General features: G+C 61.0%; 1 protein-coding gene across 3 annotated transcripts; it reads right to left on the minus strand.

Annotated features, from left to right (window-relative positions):
- Positions 1-869: 869 nt before the first annotated feature.
- LOC123369547 (RING finger protein 112-like) lies at positions 870-12,374 on the minus strand. 3 transcript variants are annotated; one of them, XM_045015250.1, is made up of 14 exons: positions 12,141-12,374; positions 11,060-11,166; positions 10,510-10,819; positions 7,851-8,066; positions 7,163-7,300; positions 6,820-6,924; positions 6,498-6,548; positions 5,768-5,824; positions 5,576-5,662; positions 5,285-5,414; positions 5,032-5,162; positions 4,135-4,188; positions 3,331-3,405; positions 870-3,040 (listed from the first exon to the last, which is right to left on the minus strand). In XM_045015250.1, exons 2-14 carry the CDS (start codon positions 11,080-11,082, stop codon positions 2,519-2,521), a joined length of 1,899 nt encoding a protein of 632 aa, XP_044871185.1. In that variant the 5' UTR covers positions 11,083-11,166; positions 12,141-12,374; the 3' UTR covers positions 870-2,518. The 3 variants fall into 3 exon arrangements, with proteins under 3 accessions (XP_044871185.1, XP_044871186.1, XP_044871184.1); XM_045015251.1 differs by having other exon boundaries at positions 11,060-11,142; positions 12,013-12,374; XM_045015249.1 differs by having other exon boundaries at positions 12,013-12,374.
- Between the last annotated feature and the right edge of the window lie 1,212 nt (positions 12,375-13,586).

The following is a 13,586-nucleotide window of genomic DNA, read 5'->3' on the forward strand; positions in this document are numbered from 1 at the left end:
CCCATGCTCTCCTACGGACCTCGCCCTTAGGCAGGTTTTGTAGCGACCTGGGGACTAGAACCCAGGTCTGCAGAGCCACCAGGGGCCAGGCTGAGGCACAGCCAGGGAGCACGGTGGGGAGTAGGCACCACAGGAAGTGCCGCCCACAAGACCGAGTGACAGTACCCGGCCCCCCTCTGATTGGCCACCTGCCCCTACTTAACCTCCAGGGTGGCCCCAGGAAATTGGCTGGGCAACCACAGACCTTGGCCTGCTGCAACGCCAGACTCTGGTCTGGCTCCCGATCTCCGGTCTCTGACCCCAGCCTGACTCTGACCCTGACTCTGGTCTATGGGACCTGGCCTTGTGATTCCTCCAACTCCTGCCCGGCGACTCCCGTCCCTGGTGGGCAGCCTCAGCCCCACTATGATGGCTAGGCCAGGCCAGACCTCCTACGCCGCTGTCAGGGCTCCCCCCCCCACCAACTCTGAACTCTGGGGTACGGATGTGGGGACCCACAGGACAGACCCCCTAAGCTTATATTCTACCAGCTTAGGTTAAAACTTCCCCAAGGCACAAATCCTTCCTTGTCCTTGGACAGTATCACTGCCACCACCCAGTGATTTACACAAACATTCAGGGAAGGGTCACTTGGAATCCTATCCCCCCCACCCCCAACCCCTTCACCCCCTTTCCTGGGGAGACTTCAGAATAAAATACCAGCCAATTGCTTTAGCAATGTGAGCACAGACCAGACCCTTTGTCTTCAGGACACTGAAAATCAATCAGGTTCTTAAAAGAAGAACTTTATTTATAAAGAGAAAATAAAAGAATCACACCTGCAAAATCAGGATGGAAGGTAACTTTACAGGGTAATAAAAAGATTTACAAGACAGAGGATTCCCCTCTGGCTCAGCTTCACAGTTAAAAAAACAGGAATAAAGATACCTCTGTAGCATAGGAAAATTCACAAGCTAAACCAAAAGATAATCTAATGCATTTCCTTGCCTTACTTACAATTTTGTGACTTCTATTCTCTCTTGCTATGTACCGAGAGGTGCAGCCTCTGAAAACCTGCAGCCCTGGATATGAGGTTTCCAAGGAGTTCTTGGGAAGATAGGACTCAAAGAGCAGGTTAAGGGGTGACTGGATCCCAGGCCATAAGTACCCACCTGGGAAACAAATATTTGATAATGGATCCGTCAGTCTAGCACAGAAAGGTCTAACATGCGCCAATGGCTGGACGTTGAAGCTAGACAAAACTCAGACTGGAAGTAAGGTGGAAATTTTTAACAGTGAGAACAACTGGAACAATTCCCCAAGGGTTGTGGCAGATTCTCCATCACTGGCCATTTTTAAATCGAGATGGGAAGTTTCTCTAACATGTCGCTCTAGTTCAAGCAGGAATTAGTTCAGGGCAGGGTCATGCCTGTGTTACCCAGGCCTGGAATCTGTGAGGGGAAGGGGCGCTCCCGACTCACCACAGCCAGGCCAGGATGGAGCTGACCCCGTACCTCTAGAGGGGTCTATCGGATCGTAGGCGCCTGCGGAGGCTGGCATGGAACAGCTGGAGAATCCCGCCAGCCCGAGGTCTCATTGCTTGGAAATCCCCATGCCCAAGTCCTGGCCTTTCACCAGCGCTGAAGGGGGGGAGCTGAGCCTTCCTGTGGAGATGGCCAAAGGGTGTCCCCTGCTCGACGTGCGTCCATGGGTGTGGGACCGATTCCCTTTAGCTTTGGATGGTTTTATAGCCCTCCCGCCGAATAAATAACGATGCCTGTTTCCTGGGTAGCGCTTTCTCTCAGTGGAGCTCAAACCGCTCACCATCTTCCAATGCATTACCACCCTCATTAGACAGATGGGAAACTGAGGCACGGAGCAACTAAGGGACTTGGCCAAGGTCACAGAGGAAGCCCATGGTAGAGCAAGAAACCCACGTCGTCCTGTGTCCTCTCCCCTGGATCCGCCTTCCCGCTCAGAGGGGGCTGGAGATCTGTCCCCCAGGACCGTACCACACGACTGCCATTGTAGGAACTCAGCCAGGCGCCCATTGTCACCCCCAGAGGGTGATCTCGGGACAGGACCGTCGGCCGGGCGTTTCCAAGCATTTCACGTTGCAGCCGGAGTGGCCCTGCAAGGTTGGAGGAAGGCAGAGCGAGAACCGAGGGCTGGAAGTTAAAGCCAGACACACTCCCATCGGAAACGAGGCACCGGATTTTTCACAGCGCGGGTGATTCACCAGCGGGAAAGCGGGGGGGTCTCCGTCTCTTCTGGCTTCCGAGCCAGACTGGCCGCCTTTCCGGGAGATGGTTTAGTGCTACAGGAGATGTCGGGCCCAACGCAGGGGGAAGTGGGCGGCGTTCTCCAGCCTGGGTGGCACAGCAGGTCAGACGAGAAGATCTAAACGTCCCTTCTTAGAATCTGGGGGCGATGGCTCCCTGCCCTGGGGTGGCTTCTGGGGGGACGTGTCTGGGCCATGCTGCAGCCCCATCACCCCATTTGTCAGCCCCAGATTCGGGGGGAGGGGGAAGGACACTGATCAGATCAGGGGTTTGTCATCGGATAGATCCTCAATTCCATCCCCTTCCTCCCTCCCGCCACCAGCAGCCTCAGCCCTCTGCCTATCCCTCCGGGCGACGTTCCCACCCACGCCCCCGCCCACGCCCCCACCCACGACGATCCCGGCCGCGGCGCCCGTCCCAACCCCAATGGCCACCACCTCAGCCACGGCGAGCGCCCCAGCCGCCTCGGCAGCGATGACAGCACCAGCGATCCCGGCACCAGCAGCTCCGCCCACCGGTCCCAGGACCAGCGCCCCCGCCCCCACGCCCGCCAAAATGGCGAATTTCTTGAAGCGCTTCCCGTAGATCTCCAGGAAGGTCTCGGCCTCCCGTGTCAGCTCCTCCTCCAGCTCCGTCAGCAGGGCCTCTTTCTCTGGCGCCAGCTCCTGCATGTCCGTCCGGCACCGCCACAGCAAGTGCCCGCGCCGCTCCGCGAACTGCTCCGCCATCTTGCTCGGCCGCACCTTCAGGCAGGAAAACATGTTCCGGGAGTCGCTGTCCTGCGCCCGCCGGGAGAGGAGATGGCCAAGAGCGTTAGATGGGGCAAGCGCTGAACAGATCCCACCCCCCGACCGAGACAGGTGCCCCCCCCTCACGCCAGGCACAGCACAGACCTGGACTGAGGTCGGGGCCCCCCTCGCGCCAGGCCCAGCACACAAACTCAGTGAGAGACCATCCCTGTCCCAAAAAGCTCACAGGCTAAAACCCCCGAATGCAGGGTCATTCTCCTCCTTTGCTAGATGGGGAAACTGAGGCCCAGAGAAACTCAGACCTCCCCCCCCAGACTCACCTTCTCCTTCAGAAAGAGAGCGTGGTCTGCGCTGGCCCTGTCCAGGACTCTCTGGTTGTGGAAGGCGATGGCCATCTGCACGGGGAGGACACGGCTGGGGTGAGCCACAGTTTATGGGGCCCTGACTCTACTTAGCGACTGCAGCTTCCACTGCAGCAACCTCATGTAACAGAGCGACACCACTAGCCAGTGTGAAACTACAACTCCCATGAGCCACTGTGGCAACTCTGCCTGAAGCCAGGAACCCAAACTACAAGCCCCATGATGCCCCACAGCCATGGACTCCCATGATGCATCACCTCCCTCCTCCGTGGTGCATCATGGGAACTGCAGTCCCATCAGAGAGCTGATTTATGTGGAGAAAAGGGAGCATGCCAAGCCAAACTATTATTCCCAGGAGACACCACAGAGGCATTTCCAGATCGAAGTATTTCGGCTTTTGATATTTCAACGGAAACTCAAATTTGTCTGCAGGAAAAAAAAAAACATTTTCCAACAAGTGGTAACACACTCCTGAGATGCAGCCACCTCTGGGTCGGAGCATCTGGAAACAGCCACACACAACACTGCATAGGGATGGCTCACCCAGTGCTGATGCAGCCACTTCTGGGGTGGGGCAGCTGGGGAATAGCCTCACAGCAACCCCACACGGGGATGGTTTGCCCAACATGAGATGCAGCCACCTTTCGGGCGAGGCAGCAGCAGTAAGACAAAAGTAGGAAGCGGTTTTGCATCGGAAGTGAATTCAGGAGCTGGGGCACATCCCTGGATCAGGTCAGAGGCAGAGACAGGCAGAGAAGGTACCTGAGCGGGAGAGGAGAAGCCACAGTGATGTTTCTTCATCAGATCAGAGAATTTCTGCAAGGAAAGCACAAGAAATCACAATACAGACTCCACAGGGCTTAGGAAAATGTGAACATGGGGACGGCTCGCCCGGCGCTGAGATGCAGCCACCTCTGGGGCAGGGCAGCTGGGGAACGGCCATAAGACCACGGTGGGAATCAGTTTGGCGGGGAAATGAAGAGTTTCCCTGGATGATGTATGAAGGCTCAGCAGAATCATCCAAGCTGGGATCCTGCTAGGATAGAAATACGACCCCAGTTCGTAATTCATAAAAAATCAGCAAAAAGTTCTAAGCCCCGACCCTGCTCCCCGCAGCACAGCGCCCCCTAGTGCCACCATGGGGTATTGGGGCAGCCCTGACTGCCAGGGGAGAGCGTCCCTACAGACCCCCCACCCCACTCCCTGCAGCACAGCGACCCCTAGTGCCACCATGGGGTATTGGGGGAGCCCTGACTGCCAGGGGAGAGCGTCCCTACAGACCCCCCACCCCACTCCCTGCAGCACAGCGCCCCCTAGTGCCACCATGGGGTATTGGGGGAGCCCTGACTGCCAGGGGAGAGCGTCCCTACAAACCCCCCACCCCGCTCCCCGCAGCACAGCGCCCCCTAGTGCCACCATGGGGTATTGGGGGCAGCCCTGACTGCCAGGGGAGAGCGTCCCTACAGACCCCCCACCCTGCAGCACAGCGCCCCCTAGTGCCACCATGGGGTATTGGGGGCAGCCCTGACTGCCAGGGGAGAGCATCCCTACAGACCCCCCCCGCTCCCCGCAGCACAGCGCCCCCTAGTGCCACCACGGGGTATTGGGGGCAGCCCTGACTGCCAGGGGACAGCGCCCCCTACTGAGACCAATCCCCACCTTTATCTTGGCAGCCAGCTGTGTCCCAGTGAGCAGCTCCCCGTGCCGGTCCCTCCAGACGTGTTGACTGACCGAGCCCACCAGGGCGGTGACATAGTCCCTCAGGCTGTCCCGGAAATCCTCATCCATGTCTGCGAAGGGGAGGGAGATGGCAATGAACCCGGAGCCGGAGCGTCCCCCCACGGCCCGTTCCCTGTCAGAGACGGAGACGCCCCATTGCCCAGGCTCAGAGCCACTGTCCCGGGTCCGTTACCTCTCAGGCTTCCCCGGTTTCCAGTCATGATCCGCTTGCCGGGGAAGGGCATCAGGTAACAGCGGCTGCTGCTTCTGCTCAGCACTTCCAGGGCCTTGGGGTGTTTGCAAGGGAACGTCGCCGCCAGCATCTGCCAGAGCCAGGCGAATCGGCAAAGTGAGACATCAACAGAGGGAAATACCCCGGGACCCTTCCCTGCTCCCCAGACCCAGCAGGCCCTCGCCATGGGGCCGGATCGGAGCCAGCGCCCCCCAGAGGGCAAAGGCCCCACATCCCATTCCCCACAGTCACCTGTCGGACGTCTCTCAGATGCTCCTTCCCACCATCGCCTCCAAGGAGCGTGGAGCTGCTCCAGTCCCGCACCAGCAGGTCTAGGTGCTGCAGGGGAGACGGGACGATGTCAGGAGGGGAAGGGTGAACCCCTCGGGTGTGGGGCAGGGGGTGGCTGGGGCAGGGCGGGGGATGGGGGGGATGTTGTCTCACCTGAATGGACTCCAGCCCGTATTCCTTTCCCACCTCTTCAGCCACGTGCAGAAACATCTGCAGAGCAGAGAGGGCAGGGGGGTGAGTCTGGGGCTGGGATCTCTGGGGCAGGGAGGCAGCATGTGCCCTGGGGGTGGGTGGGAGTGGAAATCCTACCAACAGCCCCCCACACACAGCTGCAGCTCCAGCTTGGTCTGGGTCTGGCACCAGGGTCCCACGGCTTTCCCTGTGGTGCAGAGACACCCAGTGGCCAACAAGCAGAACTGCAAGTCCAGGTTCCCCTCTCCCCTGCCCCATGCCAGGGGCTCTGTTTGCCCCCCCCCCCCCCCCCCCACTCCACCGATGCCCACGGGCGGTAGGAAGATTAGACCAAGATACCAAATACTGAGACTTTCCCAGACTCCGGGCTACACCCCTGTTCTCAGTAAGCCTGGAGCTCGGGCAGGAGCGAATTCCAGCCCCTGGAGCAGCACAGAAGCTGGGCTCTGCTGGATACAGCCCCAGGACTCCTGGGTTCTATCCCCAGCTCTAGGAGAGGAGTGTGGTCTAGTGGTTAGAGCGCAGAGGGTGCTGGGAGCCAGGACTCCTGGGTTCAATCTCTGGCTGTTCCACAGACTCCCCATGTGACCTCAGGCAAGTCACTGAGTCTCTCTGGGCCTCAGTTTCCCCAGCTGTAGAATGGGCAGACGACCCCATTGGGGCTGTATGAGAATGGCGCTGCATCCTTCACCTCCAGATATTCCAGATCAGGGTCCTTTATCTGGCTGGAAACATTCAGGATCTGCAAGTAATCAGAGAGGACAGGGTGAGATGCAGAAACCAGCACGACCCTCTCCCCGCAGCACGGCGCCTCCTAGTGCTGCACTGGGGCATCGGGGCTGGTCCTGGCTCTCGGGGGAGAGCGCCCCCTGCTGAGCCCTGCCCCATTCCCCGCAGCACAGCGCCCCCTAGTGCCAACCTGGGGCATTGGGGCCAGCCCTGGCTGCCAGGGGAGAGCGCCCCCTGCTGAGCCCTGCCCCGTTCCCCGCAGCTCAGCGCCCCCTAGTGCCTACCTGGTAGGAGCCAAGCAGCATGGAGAGGGCGGAGAGTTTGACGCTGGTCTCTGTGCCTCTGGCGATGTCCATGGAGCCCTCGGTGTCGACCAGCAGCACGGCCACCTGCGGGGGGGGGGGAGCCACAGGCCGGGGTCACACGCCAGCTCCCCGATCTGCCCCCTGCATGCCCCAGCACCGAGTGAGAGCCAGCCCCAGGGGGGCACTGTACTCCTGCCTCCCCTCCCAGGCCGCGGTCACAGAGTCCCCCCAGGCTCTGGCTGCTCTGCTCCCCCCCAAGGAGAGATCTGCTGGGGTCACTCATCCCCCCAGCCCATTTCCACACCCTTCCTCCTCCACTCACCTTCCCCCGCTCGGTGGGGACCCAGAAGGGCTGACTCCAGGCCCACACCCCCTTGGTGACGCTGCGGGTGCCAACTCGCCACTCGAACCCCTCAAGGGGCTCCTCCTCCCGGCCCATCCAGGATCCGTCCTTCCCTTCCTGGGGGGGGGAGGGAGACACGGGGGAGGGGCAATTAGTGCAGGGGGGCAGGGGGACTGTGGGTATTTTATTAGCAGGCAGGTAGCGTGGGGACCGGCGCACTGGGAAGATGATGGACAGGCAGCCTCAGGCTGAGACGGACACACGGACGAGGCTCCAGACGGACACACGGACGAGGCTCCAGACGGACACACGGCTCCCCACTCCCCTGACACAGCTGACCCGACGTGGCCGGGGGACACAGGTCACAGATCTGTGCTGGTCTGAGCCCCTCCAGCAGGGGGCAGGAGTTCAGACCACTGCTCAGACAGCATGAGACGGGGAGGGGTGAGGTACCAGCCACCCTAGGGCTCCCATCCCCATGCACTACCCTGTGGGAGGGGAATGGGGTCTAGTGGTTAGAGCAGGGGGGGCTGGGAGCCAGGACTCCTGGGTTCTATCCCCGGTTCTGGGAGAGGAGTGGGGTCTAGTGGTTAGAGCGGGAGGGGCTGGGAGCCAGGACTCCTGGGTTCTCTCCCTGGCTCTGGGAGGGGATCCGGGCTGCACTCACCAGGCTCCGGAGCCGGCGCAGCAGGTAGTTCAGCAGGAAGGATTTGCCCCGACGCTGCTCCCCGACGATGGACACCAGGCAGACGGGGGCGTCCCCCACCCCACCCTGCTCCAGGCAGCGGCTCAGGGCCTCCTCGTCCAGGGTCAGGCCCCCTTCCTTGTCCAGACGCACCAGCTGCACCGGGTGCCCCGGCTCCGGCTGAGCCCCCGGCCCCTGCTGCAGGGACAGTGCCGGGTCAGAGCCGGGACCCACCCCTGAGACGGTGAGTCCCCTGTGCCCCGGATCAGAGCCCCTGTGCCCCATTCCCAGCCCCTGAACCAGCCAGTCCCACCCTGGGCCAGATCCAAGCTGGTGCCCCCTAGAGGGGAAAGGCCCCATGTCCCATCCGTTCCAGCCAGCTAACCCCCCCCACTGGGGTCCCCTGGATGGCGTCACAGGCTGTTTGCTCGGGGGTTAATTTCTTATCAGCAGATCTGAGCCCTGAGGCCCAGCTCCCCCCTTATCAGCCCAGGGACCTGACCGGTTGCTAAAGGGACACAGGAATCCCGTTAGCCGGCCTCCCCTCTGACCCCAGGGCCCCAGCGTGGGGCTGGGGGTGCTGTGCTGTAGGGTGCAGCCATGTGGCTGTTCCCCAGCTGCCAGGGCCGCCCAGAGGATTCAGGGGGCCTGGGGTAACACAATTTCAGGGGCCCTTCCATAAAAAAAATTGCAATGCTATAGAATGCTGTATTCTCATGGGGGCCCCTGCAGGGCCCGGGGCAAATTGCCCCACTTGCTCCCCCACCACGGACGCCCCTGGGAAAAATAAACCTTCCGCATCTCGGCACAAACCCAGTTTTGAGAAAACTTCTTTACAAGCTATCACTGGTTCTCAGCATCAGCTAGCACTAAAAGGCACTACAGCTCATTACAAGGGTTGGACAAATATCTTCCGTCAAAACTTTTTGGATCGAAAACTAGGGGTTTTTAAAAAGCAGAAATAAATCACGGACAATGTCTGCTTTCCTTCAAAACATGGTGTGGGTTTTTTTAAATTGAAAAGCTGAAATTTGTCTGCCAAACCCTGAACATGGTTTGGGGTTTCAGAAGTGTGTGGCCAAATATTTGCTGCTGGCTGTGTTTGATTGTTTAAAGCAGGGGTCGGCAGCCTTTCAGAAGTGCTGTGCCGACCCATCATGTATTCACTCTGATTTAAGGGTTCGCCTGCCAGTCAGACATTTTAACATTTTTAGAAGGTCTCTTTCTATAAGTCGATAATATAGAACTAAACTATTGTTGTATGTAAAGTAAATAAGGTTTTTAAAATGTTTAAGAAGCTTCATTTAAAATTAAATTAAAATGCAGAGCCCCCCCAGACAGTGGCCAGGACCCGGGCAGTGTGAGTGCCACTGAAAATCAGCTCGCATGCCGCCTTCGGCACCTGTGCCATAGGTTGCCTACCCCTGGTTTAAAGAAACAATAAAAAAATTCTGCTTAAAAAAAATCCAAAACTTTTGAACCACTTCGGCTTGTGACCAAACACCTGAGCCCATCCAGGCAGAGATTTTTCCAGGTTTCTGATACTCTGCTGGCTTCCTTGGCTCATATCTGTCTCCATAACTTTGGGTTCATTTAGGTTAGAACATAAGAACGGCCAGACTGGGTCAGACCAAAGCTCCATCCAGCCCAGTGTCCTGTCTGCCAACAGTGGCCAATGCCAGGTGCCCCAGAGGGAGTGAACCTAACAGGCAATGATCAAGTGATCTCTCTCTTGCCATCCATCTCCATCCTCTGACGAACAGAGGCTGGGGACACCATTCCTTACCCAGCCTGGCTAACAGCCATTAATGGACTTAACCTCCATGCATTTATCTAATGGAAAAGCGAACAGCTCGGCTCTTCTGCAAGCCTCAAACTGCTGAATGAGCTGTAGGGTAGGGAAGGCTGCGCCTCCCAGACAGCCTGGCCCTGCCCCCTATCCGACCCCCACCACTTCCTGCCCCCCAGAAACCCCTCCCCCAGCCACCACTCCACGACTCCACCCCTGCTCCCTGTCCCCTGACTGCCCCGACCCCTATCCACCCCCCCGCTGAGTCCTGACAGACCCCCAGAACGCCCACAATCCAACCCCCCCATTCCCTGTCCCCTGACCGCCCCCCCAACCTCTGCCCCCTCCCTGTCCCCGGGACTCCCTGCCCCTTATCCAACCTCCCCCAGCCCCTTACCCCCAGCTCCCCCCTCACCCGGAGCCTCAGCTCAGCGCATCCAGGAGCGTCCCTGGACAGCTGCAGCGTGGCTCCGGGGGGCCTGAGCCCCTCCCTGCTCAGAGCCGCGTGGGGAGGGGGCGGGGCTGAGAGCTCCAGTGGGACCCGAGCTCCCTCCGCTCGGCGAGGAGCTCGCAGCCCTGCCCCCTCACCACGCGACTCTGAGCGGGGAGGGGCTCAGGCCCCGCCGGAGCCACGCTGCAGCTGTCCAGGGACGCTCCTGGATGCGCTGAGGGTACGGGAGAGGGGCGGAGGCGGGGTCAGGCTGGGGCCAGGGCGGGAACCTTGGCCATTCTCATGGGGGCCCCTGCAGAGCCCGGGGCAAATTGCCCCACTTGCCCTCCCTCTGGGTGGCCCTGCCAGCTGCCCCGCCCCAGAGGTGGCTGCATCTCCGGACCAGCCATGGCTGCACCCACCTCAGGGCTCGCTGTCCCTGTCGGCGTCTCTTCGCATGGCAGGTCTCTGATTTTCAACACCAGGCTTTTGACGCGTGTGTCTGGGATCATCCTGTCCCTGGAGCAGGGAGCCCGGCACTCGGGGCACTGGGACCCCCAGGCCGAGACCCCGCTCCAGTGAGCTGCGAGGCAGCCCCGGCAGAAGTTGTGGCCGCACTCGATGGAGACGGGGTCCTCCAAGATGTCCAGGCAGATGGAGCAGGTGATGTCCTCCTGGAGTTGCTTCACCATCCCCTGTGGAGGTGGCTTCGAGGAGGGGGGTGGGATTGGCCTGGAGACACACAGCAGGGGGCCTGTGTGCCAGGACTCCTGGGTTCCATCCCAGCTTGGGGAGGCAGGAGATTGGGGTGTAGGGGATAGGCCAGAGGGGCTGGGAGCCAGGACTCCTGGGTTCCATCCCAGCTTGGGGAGGGGAGGGGAGTCGGGGAGGGGCTGGGAGCCAGGATTCGTGGGCTCTAGCCCCAGCTCTGGAGTAGGTTCCACCTGAATTGGATGGGACTGGAGCACTTACCCTTTATTATTTGCATTTCCCATAATGCAGCAGGTGACAGGCCGGGCTCCGGTTCACCGATCTCCCCTCCTCCTGGGCTGGGGCTAAAGCCAAACTCTGCTGGAGAACTGAGACATCAGGACACCCAGGGAGTAGCCCCCTCGCACCCACCCTGCTCAAACGGGGGGGGGGGGGCTGGCAGAGGGGGAAACTGAGGCACAAAGCAGGGCTGGGACACTCCATGTCCTAATCCCACTTCTTGAGCTCTGAGTTCCCCAGTGCTGTCCTTGTGTACTGGGGACACCCCCCATCCCCACTAGCACCCCAAGAAATGAGCAAACCCTCTGTGGCCAGCGCCTCATGCCACAGACCCACTGCACCCAGAGCCCAGGGGTCCCAGCTCTCAGCTTCCCTCCCTCACCGTTCTAGCCCCCACCTCTTCCAGAGCTGGGAGAGAACCCAGGAGTCCGGGCTCCCAGACCCCCTGCTCTAACCACCAGCCCCCACTCCCCTCCCAGAGCTGGGGAGAACCCAGGAGTCCGGGCTCCCAGACCCCCTGCTCTAACCACCAGCCCCCACTCCCCTCCCAGAGCTGGGGAGAACCCAGGAGTCCTGGCTCCCAGCCCCCCCTGCTCTAACCCATTAGACCCCCACTCTCCGCCCAGAGCCGGGGAGAAAACCCAGGAGTCCTGGCTCCCTGGCACTAAACACTCCTAATTTCCGTCTCTGTTGAAGGAGGAAATCCCACGTCTGCAGCCGTCACACCTGCGGAGAGCCCGCTGCGCTCTGCGCCCCCCTCCCCCTCCGGGGCGCAAGTGCCCCGGGCGCAGCGGGATTTTCAGCCTCTCGGGATTTTTAAAGCAGAGCTGGGGATTGGCGGCCGGGCGCGGCTCGCTGCGCGGGGATCCGCGGGGCTGCGCTGGTGGGGCCGGGGCCGGGGCCCAGCCGGAGTCCGGGGAGTGGCTGGGATTTACCTTAGGTGCCTCCCAGGTGCCACTGGTTCGAAACCAGCAATTCCGATCTCAGGTGGGTTGTGGGGGCGGGGGGGACAGACCGGAGGGGGCGATTCTGCCCCCCGGGGGTGGTAGTTGCCCCCCGTTACCTGCCGCACAGCTCCTCTGCCAGTGTCCAAGATTTTCCCCTGGGGAAACGAAAGTAAAAAGTCAGGTGGTTTCTATTTCCTCCTGCCCAGCAGCCCGGCTCTGACACCCCAGGAGATTGGCTACCAGGGCGGGGGAGGGGTGTAGCCAGAGGGGAGGATATTAATAGCCACTGGGAGGCGGGGGCTGGGAGGGGAGCCAGGACTCCTGGGTTCTCTCCTGGCTCTGGGAGGGGAGTGGGGTCTGGTGGGTAGAGCAGGGGGGCTGGGAGCCAGGACTCCTGGGTTCTCTCCCTGGCTCTGGGAGGGGAGTGGGGTCTAGTGGTTGGAGCCGGGATTCCTGGGTTCTCTCCCCAGTTCCGGGAGGGGAGCGGGTGGGGCTTTGTGGGTGGGGCTGGCAGCCAGGACTCCTGGGTTCTCTCTCTGGCTCTGGGAGGGGAGTGGGGTCTAGTGGTTGGAGCTGGGAGCCAGGACTCCTGGGTTCTCTCCCTGGCTCTGAGAGGGAAGTGGGGGGGGTCTTGTGTTTGGGGCTGGGAGCCAGGACTCCTGGCTTCTCTCCCTGGATTGGGAAAGGAAGTGAGGTCTAGTGGTTAGAGGAGGCGGGGCATTGGGAGCCGGGATTCCTGGGTTCTCTCCCCAGTTCCGGGAGGGGAGTGGGGGCTGGTGGGTTAGAGCAGGGGGGGGCTGGGAGCCAGGACTCCTGGGTTCTCTCCCTGGCTCTGGGAGGGGAGTGGGGTCTAGTGGTTGGAGCCGGGATTCCTGGGTTCTCTCCCCAGTTCCGGGAGGGGAGCGGGTGGGGCTTTGTGGGTGGGGCTGGCAGCTAGGACTCCTGGGTTCTCTCTCTGGCTCTGGGAGGGGAGTGGGGTCTAGTGGTTGGAGCTGGGAGCCAGGACTCCTGGCTTCTCTCCCTGGCTCTGAGAGGGAAGTGGGGGGGGGTCTTGTGTTTGGGGCTGGGAGCCAGGACTCCTGGCTTCTCTTCCTGGATTGGGAAAGGAAGTGAGGTCTAGTGGTTAGAGGAGGCGGGGCATTGGGAGCCGGGATTCCTGGGTTCTCTCCCCAGTTCCGGGAGGGGAGTGGGTGGGGCCTTGTGGGTGGGGCTGGCAGCCAGGACTCCTGGGTTCTCTCCCGGCTCTGGGAGGGGAGTGGGGTCTAGTGGGTTAGAGCAGGGGGGGCTGGGAGCCAGGACTCCTGGGTTCTCTCCCCAGCTCTGGGAGGGGAGTGGGGTCTTGTGGTTAGAACAGGGGGGCCAGGACTCCTGGGCTCTCTCCCCAGTTCCTGGAGGGGAGTGGGTGGGGCCTTGTGGGTGTGGCTGGCAGCCAAGACTCCTGGGTTCTCTCCCTGGCTCTGGGAGGGGAGTGGGGTCTAGTGGTTAGAACAGGGGGGCCAGGACTCCTGGGTTCTCTCCCCAGTTCCGGGAGGGGAGTGGGGTCTGGTGGGTTGCAGGCGGGG

Source organism: Mauremys mutica, chromosome 4, assembly GCF_020497125.1.
Source record: "Mauremys mutica isolate MM-2020 ecotype Southern chromosome 4, ASM2049712v1, whole genome shotgun sequence".
Classification (NCBI taxonomy): Eukaryota; Metazoa; Chordata; order Testudines; family Geoemydidae; genus Mauremys; species Mauremys mutica.

Excerpts from the sequence above, each read along its gene's own strand:
- LOC123369547 (XM_045015250.1), bottom strand. The coding sequence starts at position 11,082 with ATGGGAAATGCAAATAATAAAGG. Across the intron at positions 10,820-11,059 it reads GGAAATGCAAATAATAAAGG|GCCAATCCCACCCCCCTCCT; the intron begins GTAAGTGCTCCA and ends GTGTGTCTCCAG. Across the intron at positions 5,663-5,767 it reads ACGGGCTGGAGTCCATTCAG|CACCTAGACCTGCTGGTGCG; the intron begins GTGAGACAACAT and ends TCTCCCCTGCAG.